This window comes from Phaseolus vulgaris, chromosome 2, assembly GCF_051622355.1.
Source record: "Phaseolus vulgaris cultivar YP4 chromosome 2, ASM5162235v1, whole genome shotgun sequence".
Lineage (NCBI taxonomy): Eukaryota > Viridiplantae > Streptophyta > Magnoliopsida > Fabales > Fabaceae > Phaseolus > Phaseolus vulgaris.
In genome coordinates, this window is record NC_143499.1 from 26,987,151 (window position 1) to 27,009,369 (window position 22,219).

A 22,219-nucleotide genomic window follows, 5' to 3' on the forward strand; every position below is an offset into this window, starting at 1 on the left:
ATTTTTTACATTACATACGGATATTACATACAGATTTATCCGTATGTAATTTACATACGGATTCAGAATCTGTATGTAATGCTTACCTACGACAATTTTACATATGGATTTTTGTCCGTATGTAATCCGTATGTAAACCTGTTTTATATATGGATTTTGGGTCTTACATACGGATTTTGACTGTATGTAATTCCAATTTTTCTTGTAGTGAATGGTATCCACAGTGAATAACGCAAATAATGACAACACGGTAGAGGATCAAATGGCGATGTTGCAGGCCCTTCAAGCCCAGATGCAAGAGCTATTGCAGAAAGGAATTGCAGATCAGTTGCATCATGAGGAGGATTAGCGTAAGCAAGAAGAAGAACGACGTCGGCAAGTAGAGGAAATGGCTCAACTAAAGGAGCATAACAAAAGACTACTTCAGTGACTTGAAGAATCCGAACGGAAGGACACTCCCGTGCACCGACACCACCAACACATCAATCCGGGACAAAATACCAACTCCCCAAACTCAGGTGGTGCACCACGCGTCATTTACGCATCATACACATCAAAGCGCATTAAGTATGCTGCTCAAAGCAGAGTAGCCAACCCGAGGGTCACTTAACTATTTCATTAATTAAACTTTAATTTAATATAAATTGAATTACATTATAACATAACGATATAACGTAAGGTGCAGGAATTAATGACGATATAACGTAAGGTGCAGGGAATTCACACATGCGGTTCATAAATTGAATTTAACATTATATTATAATAACTTGCATCTTAAGGTGCAGTAAATAATTCAAAACACTATGTTACTTTTTCCCTTTTGCTAAAACCCTAAAACATAATCACAACCACCGCTGCCGCCAGTCATGAACCAGCGCGTGTCGCACGAACAAAAGGTGTTGGATCCCGTTCAGGGAGACGACCACCAGGCCACCAAACGATCACCGCGCGACGCTGTTGCTCTCCCTCTCCAACCCCAACGCCACCACGCCGCCAAAGGGCGCAGGAACCACCGCGTCAACCAACGAACTGCCACGCTTGGGTTCGATCTTGATCCTAGACGCTGAACCAGGTCGCGGCCAACCGCGTCGTCGCTGCAAGCATTACCAGCAACAGAGATGGACGAATGACGAAGGAGAATATGCGAGCGACGGTAGCTTGCGATTCCGCACCGACAACGACTCCAATAATGAGTTTGTGTACAGGGTGTTAACGGCGTTAATGGTGTTGGGTGCAGGAAGGTTAGGGATCTGTTATTGAGGAATGGATATTGTGATTGATACCCTAATTTAAAATTAGGGTTCACAAAATGGGAATATTTTGAAATTAGGGTTCTTAAGATTTTTTAAAACATTGGAGAATCATAAAATGAGCAAAGAGACTCTGATACCACATGTAAATTAAAACATGAATGAACGCAACATACAATAATGTTCACATACAAATCTTATTCGTCTTTGATTCTCACATGCTTTACATACAATTAGGAAAGAGATAAACACTTACCTTGATCCATGAGAGATCTTACGTGAGCTTTTTCTATACCTCATTTATTTTTAATCTATCTCTTTGATAATTCTGTTATTGTCACACACCTTCTTGATGGTTAACAATGAGACAACTTTTATTTGTAAAAATAAAACCCTATTACTCTTAATTTCCAATATCCATCAAATGTAGGTTTTCATTACGTATCATCAGATATATATTTTTCACGTTAACCAATAAATCATTTATTCTATTATTATTATTAAATCATATTCGGACACAAAGTCCAAACTCTATATCATGTGAATCACTTTATAAAAATTAATTTACATAATTTCTCACAGTTCACTCATTAATCTAAACAAAAGAGATAATTTATCATTTGTCACCTTATTAAACTTAAATCATATACCAATTTTTTTTAACTTTTTACATAAACTTTCCAATGTATTTCATGCCCTCAGTATCCATAATAGGTAATTGTGGATCATATTCACCACTTAATAACACGATTTTCTTAAAGTTTGTTATACATATCTAAGTTGGTTTTATTTTCATTAACATGTACTTTTTCTTTATTATATTTAGTGATGACAAACAACATATTTGTATCTTAGGAATGTAAATCCCTCTTGATTTTCTTTTTTCTCGGATCTCATAGTATACATCTTTACATGAATTTTAAAGGAAGTTACAAATTTTGAGAATGACTCTTTCTTTTTAGACAATTTGTTTGTAGAGTTGGACAAACTTTTGAATGACGATATTTAATTTATTATTATAAAAAATTATTAAATATAAACTAATTTAAAATAAAAAATAATTACTTGGTTAAGTAGGTATTATTTTATAAATTAAAAAAAATATTAATATGTAAAGTAATTTATATTATTAATAAAAATTATTAAATAGTTTATAAATTACTATCTAACATTATTATCACTAAGATATTGATTACTTACTACTTAATTTTAAATTATATAATCTTTAATTAATCTAATTTTTTCATAATCTAATTAAATTAATAATTAATTTTATTATTTTATATAGACTAATAAATTAGTTTATAAAACTATTTTTTTCTTGTAGCATATGCCATTAAAATTTTGTTGGGTTTTTATTTTATTTTTTAAAATAATCACAATACTAGTAGTATTTATAGTAATCCTGACCCTTTCCATCTACTTTCATAGTTACATCATTCGAAATATTAAGTCATAGTTTATAAGAAAACTTTATCAAACTTTATCCTTCTTTAGTAACGAATATTAATCTAAATTTTGTTTTATTATATGATTTTATTTTCATGTTTCAAATATTTGATTTACCTTAGAAAATTATGAAACTTAAATAACTGTGTTTTATTCATAAATAACCATTTTATTGTTATAATATGTTTCCATCTTATTTGTTCTTATAATTATTTATAAAAATTATGTATCGTTTTTGTTAACATTTAAGTTTTGGTTTAATATTTCATATTTTATAATTTTTTTAATAATATTAATGATAAATGATTGTTGTTGATTGAGGTGTTGTGAAGTTGCATAATAATATTTAACTAAAAGCTTTTATATATATATAAAACAAACTAATGTTTTATTAGTAAAGAGAGGAGTTATTATATAAGAAAAAGAATGTTTAGAACATATATTCACAAAGTCATGTGAATTTTTAAAATATTATTATAAAATAATTGTTAATTCTCACCACTCTTGTTTATATGGTCCAAGTAAAATCATGTTTCTTTGTGACAAGATGTAAAAGAATTAGGTTTTCTAACAAGCTCTCAACATTTGGAAATTCCCCCTTTTTCACTCCTACTTTCAAATTTCACCCTATTATATGTAATTTTTATACAGTTAAAATATTAACGTTCAAATGCTTCAACGGTTAATGTTACCAATTAGTACCTAGAGAACAAGGTTGCTTAAGATAAAATGAATTAAGCAATGTTCTAATTAATATTAAAGAAAGGAGAAAAAAGAAAAGAGAAAAGGGTTGAGGAAGTAGTGTTATAGATTCAGAATTGAGAAGGGTTTGTGGTGGCGAAGAAGAAGGAGCAGATGGGTAATCCACGGAGATCGAAGGCCGCCGACGACCTTCATACGGCGGCAAGGTCCGGGGATCTCACCGCCGTTCAGTCAATTTTGGCTTCAAATCCTTTGGCCGTTAATTCCAGAGATAAGCATTCCAGAACACCGTATCCTCTTCATTCTCTTTTTATGTTGTTCAATTCGTTAATTAATTCGATTGAGCACAGCGCGGTAGAAACCCTAATAACTATATTTCTTCAATGTATTGTTGTTCTAGATAACAATACTCTCTTTTTGATGCTGAATACTTTTCGTTCCTTCTAGTTTTCACTATACAACACAGTAGCTGACATTGACAATTTCTTTTAGTTGGTTATTTCAATGATATGATTCGTTGCTGCATTTGTTTCATTCATTCCTATTCTATGCATTGCATATTTTGCTCTCTTGTTTGAACCATCCATTTTATACATCATTATCACCCCTATTATTGAACAAAACTATGTCCAGTTTTTATGGGATTTTGGTAGTCTGATCAGAAATTCACTTCAGTAGTCTATGCTAATTTTCGTGCAAACCTTTAGTATGTAAATTACTGTGGAAAATTTCAATTGTGACTGGAGAACGATACCACCGAATTTTGTCTGTCATAGGTAACATGATGGTGAACATGTTATGACACGGTAACATGATGGTAACATCGTGTAACATCATATCTATCCATATCCGTATGGGCAGTTAATGTTTCTTCAGATTGCATTGTAGGCAGAATTGGAGCAAAAAAATTTGTGGGTGAAGTACTAACTAGTGGTCTGTTCGATTTACTTCCCACTTTTTGGTTTTGAAAATTATTTTCTAAAATAATGTTTTCAACTAATTATTTTTCATCGGGTTAAGTTTTGAAAATTGTTTTCAGCACATGTATTTTAGAAACCAAAAACCAAAAAATTAGGAGATGTCTTTTCATCCACTTCTTCAGTTTCATGGTCAACTCAAAGGAGTGGGTCATTTGGAGTGGTATTGTTTGTGGTTACATGAGCTTGGTGTGAGTTTTTTTTTTTTAAATAGAAATGAAGTATAAAACCTAGGTTTTTCTTTGGAATTCTTTTTTGCATTGCCCTGCCACTTTGTTTTCTTTGACTATCAACTTTGGCCAATAGTCTACATTTAGCGGCATTTTCTGGGCAAACAGAGGTAGTCACTTATCTCTGCAACCACAAGGCTGATGCTGGTGCTTCTGCTATGGATGACATGGCCGCAATGCACTTTGCTTCACAGAAGGGACATTTAGAAGTTGTTCGAGCTCTACTTTCAGCTGGAGCCTCTCTCAAAGCATTTACCCGCAAAGGCATGACTTCATTACACTATGCTGTTCAAGGTTCCCATCTGGAACTCGTCAAGTATTTGGCCAAGAAAGGTGCAAACCTTGGTGCCCAGACAAAGGCAGGAAAGACCCCTTTGGATCTTGCTAGCAATGAAGAAATCCGATCCTTTCTGGAGGAATTTGAGAAGTCGGCAAAGAATGGAGAATTGGGAAAGAAAGATAACGATAAAGATAAAGATAAAGCTGAAGAATTTGATCCCAAGACATCTGAATTGGGATCGGAAGGTGATTTGAATGCTGAACCTCCTGCAGCTGCTCTTGATGAAGAAAACAATGCAAGAGAAAAGAGAAAGGTTAATGAAGATGGCGCAAGAGTAGAGTCGTCACAACCAAAAAAAGCGAGAGTTAAGTTAAGCCATCTCCAAAGTTCAGATGATACCCTAGAAGAAGAGAACATGTAGGTTGGTATAGGCACAGTAGAGCTTACATTTTGTTATTGTAATGTAGTTAATAGTATCTGCTTTGGAATCCCTTTGTTGGGTTACTGGACTAGCTATCTGTAGACTGTTAATAACAACTTATTCTGGATTAATACTATTTTATCTTGATAGATTAGATTATCCTATTCAGTTTCCACGTGCGACTTCGCATTTTAGCTGATAATTTGCTTGTCATATATGCGACTGTAGAAGTTAGCCTCTTTTCTATTAAACCAGTTCAACATGTGTTTTTGTATAATAAATAAGTATATGAAACATAATAGAAAATGAGTGGAGGTTATGATAAATTCATTGGGCTTGAGGTTGGAATAGATTCTTACATTTGAATTGAAATTGAAACAAAATAGAATAGGGGTGTGAGTTTATATAGCAAATGTATGCTACTAGAAATATAAAAACTTCATTTTCTTCATTTACAAATATAGAAGCTTGCTTCTTCGAACTATCTTCTTCTACATTTCTTTAACACCTTTCAAAAGCAAAACTTAAACTCTTTCATTTTCCTTAGTCATTTTCAAGGATACAATCTAGCTATGAAATAGAGTATAACAATGGTAAGTTATCTTCTATCTTTTTACTTCAAATCTTCATCTTTCTCATCAAAGGGGTATCACAGAGGTAGGGATGCACGAGAGATTCTATTTTGGAACAAGGAAATTTTGGGATGAAGATTTCCATTTTTAAGGTGATTTAGGAGTTTCTTTTTATGTTCTGGAGACATCCTCCCTTTCACAATTTAATGCCCTAGAATACAAGATTAGGATAAGAAAAACTAACTCTATTTTGAATTTAATCTAAAATACAAGTAAAAACTTGTATTGGTTTTAGTTTTGGGTTTTGAGACTTGTATGTGAAATGGAAAATCAAAAGTTAATTATTTTTGTTATTTGATGTAAACTAGGGTGTTTTGTTTGTTACTTTGATAAAATAGAACTTGATTGTGAAATGGAATGAACGATGACTCTTTTAAATTGATATTGAACTATGTAAATGATTTTATGTTAAGAGTTTTATGGTGTTGATACAATGATTTTTAGTTTAATGTTGAACTCTGAGTTGATATTAGTATTCAGAGATCTCTTCCTAAAGGCGTGATTAAGTTTATAGAAACGTGAGAGACATGCTGAATGTAAAAAATTGTATCATATATTCATCTACAGAAGTGTGGTTTCAGAAACAGGAGTGTTGGAGACCCAATGCAATGTGCATTTCACTTTTAAAGATCACAGTCCCATTTAAGTATGATTTTTTTATCCAATTATGAAAAGTGGTGGACATAAATTTATAAATAATTATATTAGTTTTCAAACAAGATAAGAATCAACTTAAACAGTGTTAGGATTTAGGAACCAAGAAACCAAAACCTATCACAGAAAATTTATTTCACTACAAAACAAAATAACAGTAAGAGTTTGTATTCCTTCACAACATTTACAACAACATAGACCTTGTCATGTGTGACTTCCAATTGGGAATAAAATTGTTAGACAAATTAATGGCCAATTATGAAAATATTATTACGGGTTCAAAATAACCTCTTGGATAGCCTTTTTTTTAATCAAAGTCTGACAAATGTTATATTTCAATCAGAAATCCTATTTTCTCAAAAAACCATTCTGCCTATAAAAGAAATTAAAATTTCATTCTTAATTTCCTTAAACACAATATTTAAAACAACTAAACATATTTAAGTCATTCAAACATGAGATATAACCAAGCTAAACATAATTATCTAACATAATAATCATTTTGGACTCTTCCCCAGTAAACGAGTATTCTAACTATTCATTTGCAAATATTTATAATGTCTCAATACACTTTATATATTCATAACTATTGCACACGGAAGTAGGCACCACTCTAACGTATCACACATATAGCATATAGTTTTTTTAATAAAAGAAGAAAATAAAGTCGTGAGTTAAAAGCATTTAGCAAAAGTGAGCTGTTGAAAAACCTCTTTAATTTCTAATTATCAATCACAGCATTAAGTTCATCGAAAACAAAACCAAAGCTTATCGCTGTGTATTGCAAGGAGGATAATAAACAAAGGCATCCATCATAAAAATGGGTATACATGCCCATGTAACATGTTGTGAGAAAATATTCAGGGCTTAATACATATAAAATGAAACATCCTCAAAGATCAAAAAAATTATAGAAATGTACATAACAGAACAGTTTCTGTGTTTTGTAGATCTAGCCAACAAACTAAAACACAAAGAAGAAAGCTGAATCTCTACTATCCTTACAATGATACTGCTCAACAGATATTTACAAGGCTGAGCAGCAGTTCAACATTAATATCTCTCTGCTAGTCCAAGAAGTTCTTTACAATTCATCCATCCCACAACCAGTTTAACATCAATCCCTTTCTTATCTTATTTACTATATTTTTTAATTCCTTTTCGTTGATCCTAGTTTGTGAAGACAAGAATTTAAAATGAAAAAAAAAAAGGAATAAAGTTCCAAAACTCTTGGATGTGTTCCACTGAACTCGGATGACATATCAACCCAAAAACATTATGACATAAATCTCAGTGCTGGCTGCAGAGTTAACTGATCAGGAATTGAATCCTGTCAAAGTATAGAGCTGAAACTTTCGATGGGATCAGATTCTTCAAGCATTGAAGCTGCTTGGAAGCAGTCAGCGGCATCACTTATTCGGCCATCTTTCTTGTTAAGCAATCCCAAGTAATGCCAAGCCATGCGGTTAGTGGGTTCTATTCGGATTGCATCAGACATTGAGCTTCTTGCAGCAGCCAAATACTTTGGGCCTATTTTTTGAATCATAGAACCCATCAAGATCTTGCATGGAACATGGTTTGGTTCAATTAGTACACCATTAATAGTAGCAAGAAGAGCATCTTCATATTGCCCACGCCCTTCAAACAAAACCCCTGCCAAAGCACACAGGAAAATATAAAGTTCTATGAAGATCCCCTCAAATATTCATAAAATAAAATCTTAAAATTTTAAGGATGGCATGTGGATCCAGCCTTAGGCCTATGACCAGGCATAAGCTGATAGTATTATGGATTCCATATGGTACCCAGTAAAAGCTTTTGCCTATCTAACAAATGCTCTCCTAAACTTCCCTCAATGAAAGCAGCAACTGATTCGATTCAACTCCTATCTAACAGAAAGCGAGATTGTATTATACAAAAAACAGAGAAGTAATAATAAAGGATAAGTAAGACTAGATGCTCCCCAGATACATTAGTGTCTTTTTGGATCCAATTGGGTCCTTACTTCTATCATAAGCACTAGAACAGTAGGGTAGGAGTAATTCAGGTAAGGAACTCAATACACGGTCCTGCCTTGGTTCTATTAGATCAAAAGGGGTGGGATGAGGGTTAAGTTTAACATGCTTAAATAGGAAACTTTAAACAACACAAAGGCTTTGGTCTTGCCTTGAGTGTGCATTAATGCTGCAGAGTATTTCTTCAACTCCCTCCCCTTCTGCAGACAGATTTCAGCATCCTTCCAATGAGAAAGACTACCATATAAATTTGCCAGACCATGCCAAATATCAAATTCATTTATTTTATCATCCAAAACCTGGAAAAAGTTGACAAAATTGAAGTCATTGATTTAGAAATCAACAATTTATAACTGAAGTCCAATGAAGCAATTAATATCTCAGTTGGGGGGAGGAGGGACATTTCTTTCCTTTGTCCCCATCAACCAAAAATTTCTAAGTAAAACCCGAATGAAAGAGGAAGGAATCACTTAAAACTCAGTGTACATTGTACAAAATGACAATCAAAAGGAAATATCCGAACATAAGAACAGCATAAAAGAAATGTATAAAAAACAAATGTCTTTCATATGTATTTTTTTCTTGACACATCTTTGACACTCATTTTTACAGACAACAGCCATCTTCACAAAACCAACTTAACTTTTTTACTCAGGTTACCCCTTTGTAACACTAAGAATGCTTGCTACTGTGAATTTTGTTTGGTAATTAACATCTACAAGTTTTTTCCAAGTCAAATCTAAAATGGTACAGAACTGTATTTTGGAGTATCATTTTGCACAATAGGAATCTCCTCTTCAAGTGTCTTCAACTGACAGAGAATTTAGAGGAAACTGTTAGAATCCAATTACAAGGTGTTGAACTTTTTGAGTTCCATATTAGAAGCATGAGATTTCTATTTGAGGTTTATAAGGCCTTGGACTATCTAACTACAAAGCCTAAACATTGTGGTGTGGTTCTCTAACTGTTCTTACTAATTGATATTGGAGTTTTTCATCATGTTTCTTAGCAATTGTGATCCTTCTTTAATTATTGATCCATGATTTTGGTCTCCCTATTTCTTTCCCGAGATTCTAGTCTCGGCATTTAAGAAAATTCACAATTTTGGTTTCATCTGTAATTTTACATACTTCTCTTTCTTTTATTTTGGTACCATGCAGGCATAATTTAATTAATTAAAATGTAAAAGTATGCAAAATTAAAGATTGGAAAAAAATTGCAGATTTTCTAAATTGTAGAGACTATAAATCATGGAAAAAAAAAACTAAAATCACAGATCATGATTAAATGGGGACCAAAGTTGCACTTTAACAAAAAAAACAGTCCTACTTGGCCTGCAGTTTTCCTAGTGCAATGCAAATTAAAAAATCAGACCTACAATCTACTCGATACCAAATGACCAATCCTGGTTAGATAGAGGTGTGTTGTGATCCCAGATCAACTATAGACTCCCATGAGTCAGCTTTTGGGGCTGAATTTGTTATAAGAAAAATGCAATAGTTTTTATCCGAAAAACTAAGTGTGGCAGAGCAATCTATTCATCTATCATCCATCCAATCCACCCATTACAAAAATATAAAACAAATAGATCCGATGAAATCCAGTCATTTAATTATCTGGAAAGTTAATGATCCAACTACTATTTTTAAAAATCCAATGAATCCTTCCATAAATACTTAATGGATCAAAATCACTCTAATTATTTATTTTCATAATTAATCTTTCTTAAATTTACTTCAAAAAATATATTTTAAAATTTTTTCTAACAAAATCTATTTTTGAAATTTGATTTAAAAATATAATTTTAAAAACTTATGTTTTATTTTTAAAATATATTAATTTTATGGTAGATTGGTTTGGATTTAATTTCTATCAAATGAATCAAGATGGATCATATTTTTTTAATGGATCAAAATTGGTTAATGACTTTTTTCATCTAATCCATTACAATCCAAAATAAAATTTGTCAAATCTGTCCAGTGTGTCTCCTCTATCCAAAGGACCTAAAGGAATATTACCTTTGAACTAATTTGGAATGACCCAAAGGATTTCTTCTGGGCTTGAACCAATGCAAGAAGGTATCTATAGGTTTCAATAGCATCCATGGGTCGTGATTGGGAGATCTTCAGCTTTGCTTTCAGCCTAAGCAGTGGCCCCTGCTCCCATCTTGCAGTCTGATCTAAAGCAGCATCTATCACAACTTCAGCTTCTGAAAATCTTTGCTGTGCTGACAAAATTAGAGCAAGCAATCTCCAAGCTTTCAACACAGAACCACCTGTTTGATTAAAGAAATGCCTCGCAGAGCGCAAAGCAGCAGACAAATTTCGGTGTTGTGCATAATGAACAGCCAATTCAAAAATCAGATCACAATTGTTTGGCTCCAATTTGATTGCCGCCACCAATGACTCCAAAGCTTTGGACTGAAGGTGAGATCTCTCAGAGTCAGAGGAAGAAACCTTAGCTTGCTTTCCCAGACAAAGTCCCAACATCCGAAGAGCAACACCTTTCAAATGCTCTTTTTGATCATGAGCATTATTGACTGCCCTCAGTGCATAGTTCACTCCCTCAGCAGCAAAATGGGAATCCTCACTGCAGATGCGAGCTGCTAACAATAATGATGTAAGGTCATTTGGTCGTTCATGTTTGTGCAAAGATTTCCTTAGCAGGCTCAAAGCACATTCATTTTGTCCAGCTCCACTATAACATAAAGCTAAAGAGTTCCAACAATCAATTCGATGGTATACTCCAGGCATCAATTCTTCAAGTTGCTTTGCTAAAATAGAGGTTTGGGTACATATAGAAAGTGCAAAAGTAAGGTGTTCCATGACTGAAGGATCCCATTTCATCTTACCAAGGCTAAACTTTCTCAAAAGAATCATCAATAACAGAATAGCCTCTTCAAGATTATTTTTAGGCACATATGATCCCTCAACCTGAACTGCTAAACTAGGTGGACTTGCCTCCACCCCACTGTATAGCAAAATAATAACAAATGACTTCTGAATTCTTGCACAGTAATCATTATCAAGGTTCCATTTACTAAGAAGGGCTCGCCTATAAGCAGAGATTGCCTCATCATAGCAACCAGCTTGTTTCCAAAGCTCCGGAAGGAGCTCTACTGCATGACTGACTATCTCTTGCAATTTATTATCCACTTGAATATCAGTAATACCCAGATAAAATATCTTCTCAACGGCATCAAGAATATGTTTACAATTATTAGCAGCCTCTGCATAAATCCATTAAACAAGCATTTCAAATTTCAATGTATCCATTCTGATTAAGAAATCATTCCCTTCTAGAAGAAAAAGCAGTAAATAAGAAAATGAAGGTAAGGTGGAGAACAACTTTCAACAGTCAAGGTTATATATGATACCAGTAAATTTCCCCAGTTTTTGCAGAGACTTGGCTTTTAAGTAGATGGCTTCAAGCACCAAACTAGCAGCATGCTGAGAGACTGAGACTGATTCAGTGGGAGCACGACCTTTCTTGACTGGTGTTTTTTCAGAAAAGGAAGATTGCAACCGTTGTATGGCAGCTTGGAGATCAATCCCATCAAACACACGAAGAGCACCTTCTACATTACCTCTCTGATACTCCAACTTACCAAGAAGAGCTCTTGCTTCCTGCAAGGTTTTAAAAGTAACATCAGGGAACAACTCAATGATCTAACTAATTTCTCCCAAAAAACAGCTGCTCGAATCCAGTGCCAAGAATCAATGCATGCAATATCTTCATATACAAACATTCAAGATATCATTTGTATCAAATTTACATATAGTACAAATTATGAGGTCTATTTCTTGTATTGACATTTTTCTAGCTTCAAAATATTCAATTATATTATGTTCATATGTACAAATTTCCATCCATAATATGTTTGATGCTCAGATAAGAATAATATGAGTACTACGGCACACCAAAACTGCATGCTCTCATATTCAAAGATTTGTTCTTTTGGATGGAGGGATCCTAAGGTTTGGCACATAGAAGAAATTTTTCGCCTTGCTATTGAAGGTGTTGACAACAAAATAGTTACTACTGTTACCTAGATAAGGCAGACGTTATTCCTGTAAATCTAAGTCTTGGTCCAAACCAGAAAAATAAATCAAGACAACATAATGAAGTCTAAATAATTAGCAAACATGATGAATGAGTATTAAGTACATGCTGACTTCCAACAACCAAAGACTTCAGAGACAATTATTGCATCCATTTGACATCAAGATCAGCTCCCTGCAACAGAAATAAGTGACAATTTGGCCCTTGGTTTTTGCTTCTTACTATTTGAAAATATGAAATGCACAATCCAGAAACAGCTGCCACCAAATGTCATAAAAGAGAAACAAAGGGGGAAATAGGGAATATTTTGCAACACAAATAAGTGGCCGACACAAACTAGTAAAATGTGGGAGTATTACTATTAACAAACAAACCTCAAAATTGAGTGACAATCCTTCTTTTAACGAATCTTCTGCTTCTTGAATATTTCCTTGATCAAGCTTGGCCTCAACTTCTGATGCAACCATGCGGCTTCCATTCGCATGGAACTCTCTAACTGACACGCTCCCATGCTCAGTGGACTCCATCAATCATTTCCCTCCAACCTGCACACACTCCATAACCAACCTTTCCACATAAGTTCCATTTTTTTGGTCTCTTAGAAGCTTCAGTGCCATTGCACAGTGGTCATTCACATTTCACAAAATCTCAACAAAAACTCAAACACAAGAAAAACAGAGTTCCCCGTTTCACACGGCATTGCTCAAAACTGATCCTACCATTGTCACACACGATACAACTCCCTAAAAATGCATGCTTTTCACTTCAAAACTCGTTTTCAATGTAATGGGGTTCCGTGACAACACAAAAATCATCAAACTTTGGAAGAAAAATTGAAAATTGCAATAAGAAATTAAATGGGAGAGGGAAGAAATTGCAGATCCAGGGAAGAAGCTGAAAAATGGAAGAATGAATAAGAAAAGGTTGAGACTGACCAAAGCAACGTGGCGTTGGAGAAAAGGAAAGAGATGCAACAGTGACCTAAAGGAAGATCTATGAGAGGGGACCCTTGAATCTGATCATCATTTGATCAAAGTTGATTGCATTGTCCTGTTTGAAGGAAAAAAACAACAAATAGAAAGAAACAGAAGAAGAGTGGTGGGTGGTGTGAGGTCAACCGCTGTTACAGCTGGTGAGAGAAGAGAATGACCAAAATTGAATGCCCAAGAAAAGTAACAACTAAATACTCTGACTTTTTTTTTTTAAATCAAATACAAAACTTTATTTTTTGCAAATTTTAATTTTACCACTATGGATAATGTAGATATTCTTACAGTCTTAATTAATCCAGACTTAGTTTATTTATAGCTTCTAATAATTATTAAAATAATTAATCATGTTGAGCATAGCAATTTAATATTTTTTTTATACATCTTTTAAAAATAAACTTATATATATGCACCACCGTTAAAATACATAATGTAATTTTTTTTCTATCTTACTGAAATGTTTACACGATTTCCTATTTTATCTTTTCTTTTAATATCACTTATGTAAGAGTGTTGACTTGTAAGATACCTACCTGAAGTACATTTCTAATTATGATATAATTAAATATATATTCAATTCAAAATTAATATTAATCTTGTCATTAGTATTTACATTGTAACTTTATATTTTTTAATTGAGTCTTTCTTATATTTATATCCTACTTACTTTTATGCATAAATTTTAAAATTAATATAAAATAATATTACGATTAGTCTAAAAATTATTTTAATTAAAAGTGTTTTGAATAACAAAGAATTGTTATTATTACTTATATTAAGTAGTGGTGACGTACAATTGGTCGATTGGTCGAGTGATGAGATGTTGTAATAATTTTTTTTATTTTAATATACTTATATTTAAAAGTAAAATAGTAAAAAAGGAAAGAAAAATAAATAAAGGGAAGAGAAATAAATAAATAAAATATTGTTTGTATTAAGAAAAAAAAGTGAAAACAAAAAAAAAGTGATTTTTTTATCATCAATAATTTTATTTTTGTTTATCTATCGATAGGAGTCGAGTAGACCAAATCACTATGTATCAAAAGTTGACCAACCGCATAAACTCAATACATTAACCGAATAGATTCAATACATTTAGATAAAATAAAGAGACACGAGATCAATAAAATAACTTGGTAACACGATACATCAATTAATGTTGCTTTAACAAAAATATACATTAAGTACAACCTATAAATGAAATTGTCCATTATAAACACTTTAAGTAAATATTTTTACACAAGAATAAATAGTTTCTTATAAATATATTATTCATTATAATACATAACAGATAATATATAGGTTTTATACAAATACAATTTATAATTTAAATACATTTATTGATATTATTAAAATGTAAATATTAATACAATACCTGTAAAATAATATATTTAAAATACAACTAACTATACAGTTATATAATTGATTAAATATAAGTATTATTAAAATAATTACAGTATAATTTATTATATTCTTAATATAATGGTACATATTTTAATAATATCACTATGTCTAAAAATATATATGACTTTTAATATGTTTTTTTTCAAATATGTGTAGTTGACATTTTTGTTTTTATGTGTTTCACACATATTTCAATGTTTTTCTTTATTTTTTATTTTCAAGTGCAAACATTCTAACACTATTTTGGAGTTATGGAGGGAAAATTGGGAAAGTAAAAAATGAAGAAAAGAAAGAAAAATATGATAATTTTTTTATTTGAACTAAAGAAAAGATAATGAAAAAAGAGAAATGAGAAAAACAGTTATAAATATATCTAATTGATTCGATAAAAACAAAAAGAGACATTGATTAATTGTTTTTTTTATGTAATTTCCCAATTTCAATTAATTGTTTTTTTTTTATGTAATTTCCAATTATCTTTAGTATCATACTGTGTGATTTTAAACATACAAATTTGATACCAATATATAAGAATATTTATGAGAAACTTGTACGTCACTCTAACTTCATGAAAATTGATTTTTTGGTGAACGTCACCGTTTAATATTCTTTTTTACTCATTAAATTTTGTGGATACAGAATCACCTCAAATCTATTCTATTTATTGGCGATATGTTATAAATAATGCAACAAAGTAATGTCAGATTTTTTTATATAAAATAATAATAATTTTACTATATACTATCAATTAAAGAATTTTATTTGAAAATACTTATAGTATTACTAAATTATAAATGATTATATATAGTAAACTTATTGATTTTTATAATGATTTTTTGAAAATTATAAATCAAACAGAGAGACACTTATACTTCTCTTAAAATCGAGATTAAAAAAAATCAGTTAATGTAATAATTATTGTAGTAAAACAATAGTTAAATTATATATAAAAATAATTTTGTTTTTAAATATTTTTTTAGCATAAAATTAAAAAAAAAACATCAAGAGACTAGACCAAACTAATAGAAAAATAAAATATAAAAAACTTTCAAAGTATAAAACAATTACATTGATAGTTTAAAAAAAATGAAAACATAAAGATAAGAGGTAAAAAAAAAATTCCTTATCCATTTATTCACTTCATAATTTAGAGAATAAATTATATCTAATGCTAACATGGTAAGATATGACTATTGAGACGGTTGAACGTTGATTAGTCTCGTTAATCCTGCTTATGCATAACAGTTTTGGTTGTATTAGTCGGTCTTGAACCAGAGGCCAAGTCAGGGTATCGGTCATGCGAATCATATCGGTACAATTGTTCTCCAGACTCGATGATGGTTAATCAAAAGAGTCTTTATCCAAGGTTGGACGTGACATTGGCGGTGTCGAACGCGTGATGTGACGCGTATTAATGACGAAGTTTTTTGCATCATTCGTTGTGAACCATTGGATCGAGGGAGATCTAACGGTTGAGATAGAAATGACGTTGTCTTCCGGCCACTCCAAAGGCTATAAATAGTGGTCCCCTCACTGTTTCGAGTCACCGCTTTCTTGCTCCAACACACAAAACATACTCATCCTGGTGCACTGTCCTCCTTTCCTGAGAGGTTAGTCATGTCTTCCTTGTCCTCTTCTTCGTCTCCTTCTTCATCTTCGTCTTCTTCTTCTTTTTCATCAAAATAATTTTACAAGATTACATTTTGAGAAATAAGTTAGGACATCCTCATATTAGCAAAAATATCTCATTGTGAACTATTTTCAACAAATTTCTTAAACTTTTGACCAAACAAAGATTCACTTTCCACTTGACCAAGAACAACTTCAACAAGGTATCAACTCCTTCAACTTCCACCACCCTTGTAGTACGAACATGTACTACCTCATATATATGTACCAAAATTTTGTTTTTGTGACACCGACCACTTATGAGGGACATCATTAGTTTCTTTGGTCTAAACACTCACATGTTTATATCAATCAACAACAAGTTAACAAGTTTGGAGAAAGGTTTGGTCATGCTAGCGAGGTTATCAAGACGTGGTTTGCATATAAAAATATCACGCCCTATCATTTTGCATGAAAAGCAAGATGAAGACAACTTCTCAAATTCAACATCGGAATAAAAACAAAATTGGATATTTCTACCAAATTTTGATTAGGCAAAGTAGATAACATTTCAATATCAACCAACACTTAGCCAAAAATCGGTGTAGTCATTAAGAGAAAGATGAGTATCAATCCCCCTCACTATAAAGAAAATTGTTTTTGGTTGTTAATATTTCATGGGAAGACCGTGAATCCTTATCCAACATTGAGCTTTGGTGAATTTTATGGAAGATGACACAAAGTCTTTAGGCTAAGTAAAAATACTCGAATTGAGATTCCAAGACTCCACTATTAAGACTTTTCTCATGTCTTCAAGGGAAGAAAAAACAAATTCATAAAATCATTTTCTCAGAAGAATAACTTCCAGGATTCTAGAGATTTGCAAGTAAGATCCAACTTTTTACATATGTCCATGTCAGTATAAGGTTGGTCACATTTGGATAATATTATTATTCCATGAAGGTGATTTTCACAATCTTCAAGACTTGCGAGATACACATCTTCATCGATCTAAATATATATCAAATCTCCCTTGATGCAAGGAGAAGGCAATAGAGAGACAAACATTATTCAAGACTTGTGCTGAAGTTTTCTTTTGTGCTTGACACACATAAGATGACTTGACCTGGAAAGAGCAACCATTGTCCTTGAGATACCCCCAAAAAATTTGAAAACCAAAAGAATTCATCTTCATCCCACAAAAGAGAACTAACTAGGACAAATCAAGCCACCAAGGACAAAACACTTACCACCGAACACAAAAATAATGACAAACGAGTCACTCCACTTCGAAAGATAACCACCAAAGATACAACAAACCCTAATCGCAATATCTTATCTCAAAAGTCCTAAAAACACTTTATTCTCAATGTTTAGTTGTTATAGTATCACAACTAAAAAGTAGTTCCAAAACATAAAGAAAAATCTTAAAAGAAAATGTAAAAATATTTTTAAAAACTCTTTATTAAGTGTTACATATACACACTTTATTTAATTTTTAATTCGTCATAAAAAAATCTAATAAAAATCGTTTGCTTAAAAGTTATTTTCAAAATCTTACATTTTTTTCCTAAATGCATTAAAAATAATGTCACAAACATTCCTCCACAATCCAAATAATGATATTCAAAATGATTTCAACTTATATGAATTGATTGTTGACATTTTGTTACATAAAAGCATCAAATAATAAATCAAGCAACTTATCCTATTTATAAAAAAAATAAACACCCTATGTATAAAAACAAATCAAACTTCCCAATAAATGCCATATACTCGGCTGAGAAGCGAGATTTGCTTAACTAAGTTTTCTTTATAAAAAGAAGTTATGTTTAATCTAGATTAAATACTAAATAAACATATTTTTTAACAAAAAATTGAATCTTAGTTTCTCCATTTACTGCTACTATTTTTTTTATATATAATTAACAATGCAAGAGAGAATTACTCGTTCCAGGACCTTTTAAATAATAAAAAAACCTAGCATATTTTTTAAAAATATATAACTTTTTTTTTTGTCAGTGTTCTCATCATAACTCGAAGTTTAGTGATCTTCAAGATATTTCATATAAGCAATTTTAAGTCACAGTTATCATCATCATATGATGTTTGAAAATGATAATAGAATGAAGAACTCCACAAGTTAACAATACTCCGAAAAATAGTAAAAACATAAAATATATTTTATGATAACTTAATAAAAACATAAAATATATTTTATTAAAATATAATATGTCTTATATAAAATAATAATTACCTTTAATTTTTGAAATTATTATTTAATTATAAATTTACTCATCAAAATAATATTCCAACCAATTATATAAAACAATAATACCTTTCATTTTTAAAAATAATATAACAACCCACTAAATAATAACAATAAAATATTTTATCCTCAAAATACAAGGAAATTTGAAAGTATTATCTAACGAAGAAGTAGCGACCAGTTTGTGAAACTTCCCTCTGCACTTCTCCAACACTCTTTGATTGTTCACACCATGGATTTGCTCTCAATTTCTCCCTCTCACCCTTTGCCTTCCCTTCGCACCCTTTCCCCAAACCCTAAGCCCCCCATTTTCTCTTTCTCCCCCAAACCCTCTCTCTCGCTTTCGCGCTTTTCCAAACCCATTAGAACCCCACCACGATGCCTCTTCACCGCATCGCCAATTCCCTCCAAAACCCCAATCTTTGGCTCCGAATATCAAAGCCCAAGTCTCAGTTTCGAGCTCTCCTCGCCGCAGACGCCGGCGACGGCTTCGAGAGGGGCGGAGGGCGACGTCATGGGGCTGTTGCTCAGGGAGAGAATCGTATTCCTTGGGAGCAGCATCGATGATTTTGTGGCTGATGCTGTTATGAGTCAATTGCTGCTGTTGGACGCCAAAGACCCCACTAAGGATATAAGGCTCTTTATTAATTCCACTGGTGGCTCTCTCAGGTTAGATGAGGTTTTGGTTGTGGGGTTTCTCTTATTTTTGTGAATGTTAATGCAAATGTGTATGATAAAGTGTCTGTATTAGGAATGGAAGTTCAAAGGGTAGGAACAAAGATACTTCTTTTTTTACTCTTTTTTCTGATAAAAAAGGTAGATATGGAGAATTAGGGTAAATGACAACTCTTAAGAACCAAACTTAGGTCTAAGGGAAGAGGAAGGGCTTCACGACTTGACAAATTAAGGTTTGGAAATTCTAGCCTGGGGTGAGTTTTTACATTTACTGTTTGATAGTATCTCGAACATTATAAGGATACCTTTGAGGAACCAAAAAATATTGTCTTTCATTACTGTTTGTAGTGGTGGTTGCTGGTAACGGAATGTTTAATTGATGATACTGCTGCTAGTTGAAGTTTGCATTGAATGAAGTTAACTTAAGACATGAACAGGCTCCTTTGATTGAACAAGGGAGTTCATGTTTAATTTGGAATGGGCTTTGTGTCTTTTTCTTATTGGTTTTCTGATAGATTATTTTGGGCTGTTGACAGTGAAATGCCTTTTATTTTCCTGCCTGCAGTTTATATTTTTCAATGTTAAAACTATTGAATGGTCTCCAGATGTTGATGATATTATTCTTCTAGTTTAGTTGTGGCATTGCCAATTTTGTTCTAATTTCTGTTGAAGAGTTTTGCTTAGTTGTTACTTTCGCCTTCTGAGTTTGCTGTACTTGAGAAGGACATATTGTTCCCGACTAGAAAATTTTAGGTTCCTTTGCCTTATGTTTTAGTTTTCAATTGATATGTTCATCAGTATTTGCAAAATCTTCACCTTGTTTTAAGCGAGACTAAAAATGGTTTAAGGTGTACCAGGTTTATTTAAGTTATACTTTTGTACACTCAGATATAAGGAATTGGTTCTAATCATGGCTTACAACCATTTTATAACGTTTCATGACATGGTATTTTGGTCTCGTTTGTTATGATAATCTAATAATCCAGTTTCTTTTCATTTCTCCCATAAGGTTGCCCTTAGCACACTTGCGTGTTTCTGTTTGCCTATGAAATATCTTGTTCTTGATTTGTAATTAGCATATTTTAGATTCTGCCATGCTACTGTGTAGTTTAACTTAAATTAAACCAGTGAAGTAAAACTAGTAAAAAGAGTAAAACTGCTTGGAATTTATAGAGATTCGACTTTGTCTGTGGTATACGGCAAATAATTATATTTCATATGGTGAACAAGACAAAGATTGGGGTGTGTAGACAATTGATCAGGTTTCAACCATGAGTTTGCTCTTAATGTTTTTCCTACTCTTTAGGGCTGGCTAAGTCCATGTTTGTTTTTCAGTCTGCAGATTAAAGCCAATCCATGTGGTTGGTGTGATTGACTTCAACAGATGCCTGGGGTCTAGAAACTAAAACAAACACAATAAGTAATGCTGATCAAACTATAAGGTTCCCTTTCATATATGGTTGACAAATTGGTCCCTTCTGATGTTAGGAAACTACGAGAATTAATTGGCAGTCTGTACAGAATATAGATTTGCTTGGAGTTATGTAGCATCTGTTGGATTTCTTTTGTTAAATTATTGAATAATCAATCTTCTCTTCAAGGTGGCTTTTCCATTGCAAATTCGTGTTCTGTTTGATGGCTTAATCCTTTTTCTCTGCTTATTTACTTTGCTTGTTTTTATTTTAGTGCTACAATGGCTATCTATGACGCCGTACAGCTTGTGAGGGCCGATGTTTCAACAGTTGCTCTTGGAATTGCAGCATCAACAGCTTCTATTATCCTGGGTGGTGGCACCAAAGGCAAGCGCTTTGCTATGCCAAATACACGAATTATGATTCATCAACCTCTTGGAGGTGCTAGTGGACAAGCTATAGATGTAGAAATTCAGGCTAAAGAAGTCATGCACAACAAGAATAATATCACAAGAATTATATCAAGTTTCAGTGGACGCTCATTTGAGCAAGTACAGAAAGATATTGATAGGGATAAATATATGTCTCCAATTGAAGCAGTCGAATATGGAATTATTGATGGTGTAATCGACAGAGATAGAATCATTCCTCTCATGCCAGTGCCAGACAGGGTGAAATCAACACTAAACTACGAAGAGATAAGTAAAGACCCCAGGAAATTCCTAAACCCAGAAATTCCTGATGATGAGATATACTAGCTAGTGATTCATAGTAGTGATTCCTAGTGGTATATCCTTGAACTCAATGTTAGGGTGATACCAGGGTTATCTTATTTATGTTCGTATTTATGTTCTGTCTTTTATTTGTGTAGGTGACTCAAAAATCATGGTTCTTTTATGGAGAATTTTGTTGGCTATAATTAGCTCGATTGTTTCTTGGTAAAATCACTTACTTACTAGCTTTTTTTTCTCATTTATAAAAATGAAGTTGTGGCAGATTTTATGGTCAAAATCTTCTTGTTCGGTTCAAAATCTTCTCTTTATTTTTCTCATGGAATATCTTAATTTAGGAGAGTTAAACTTCTAACTTTTGTAATTAATATAAATACGCATAATATTCTCTATCACTGATTTTTTCATCAAAACTTCAAAGTTGCATTGCATTGGCTTCATTAGGCCTTTTGCGTGGTA

General features: G+C 32.4%; 3 protein-coding genes across 4 annotated transcripts; 2 read left to right on the plus strand and 1 right to left on the minus strand.

The window, feature by feature from the left end:
- The first annotated feature begins 3,360 nt into the window (after positions 1 to 3,360).
- On the plus strand, positions 3,361 to 5,463 carry LOC137811146 (Ankyrin repeat family protein). Its single transcript, XM_068612765.2, has 2 exons — positions 3,361 to 3,691; positions 4,685 to 5,463. The coding sequence occupies exons 1-2, from the start codon at positions 3,555 to 3,557 to the stop codon at positions 5,307 to 5,309; spliced, it is 762 nt and encodes a 253-aa protein (XP_068468866.2). The 5' UTR covers positions 3,361 to 3,554; the 3' UTR covers positions 5,310 to 5,463.
- Positions 5,464 to 7,388: 1,925 nt separating this feature from the next.
- Positions 7,389 to 13,849, minus strand: LOC137811147 (protein NPG1). 2 transcript variants are annotated; one of them, XM_068612766.1, is made up of 6 exons: positions 13,608 to 13,849; positions 13,047 to 13,217; positions 11,987 to 12,236; positions 10,629 to 11,839; positions 8,762 to 8,909; positions 7,389 to 8,248 (listed from the first exon to the last, which is right to left on the minus strand). In XM_068612766.1, the coding sequence occupies exons 2-6, from the start codon at positions 13,197 to 13,199 to the stop codon at positions 7,929 to 7,931; spliced, it is 2,082 nt and encodes a 693-aa protein (XP_068468867.1). In that variant the 5' UTR covers positions 13,200 to 13,217; positions 13,608 to 13,849; the 3' UTR covers positions 7,389 to 7,928. The 2 variants fall into 2 exon arrangements, with proteins under 2 accessions (XP_068468867.1, XP_090154584.1); XM_090298458.1 differs by lacking the exons at positions 13,047 to 13,217; positions 13,608 to 13,849 and adding an exon at positions 12,778 to 12,864.
- A 5,208-nt stretch (positions 13,850 to 19,057) lies between these two features.
- Positions 19,058 to 21,948, plus strand: CLPP4 (CLP protease P4). Its single transcript, XM_068612779.1, has 2 exons — positions 19,058 to 19,611; positions 21,304 to 21,948. Exons 1-2 carry the CDS (start codon positions 19,175 to 19,177, stop codon positions 21,785 to 21,787), a joined length of 921 nt encoding a protein of 306 aa, XP_068468880.1. The 5' UTR covers positions 19,058 to 19,174; the 3' UTR covers positions 21,788 to 21,948.
- Positions 21,949 to 22,219: the final 271 nt, after the last annotated feature.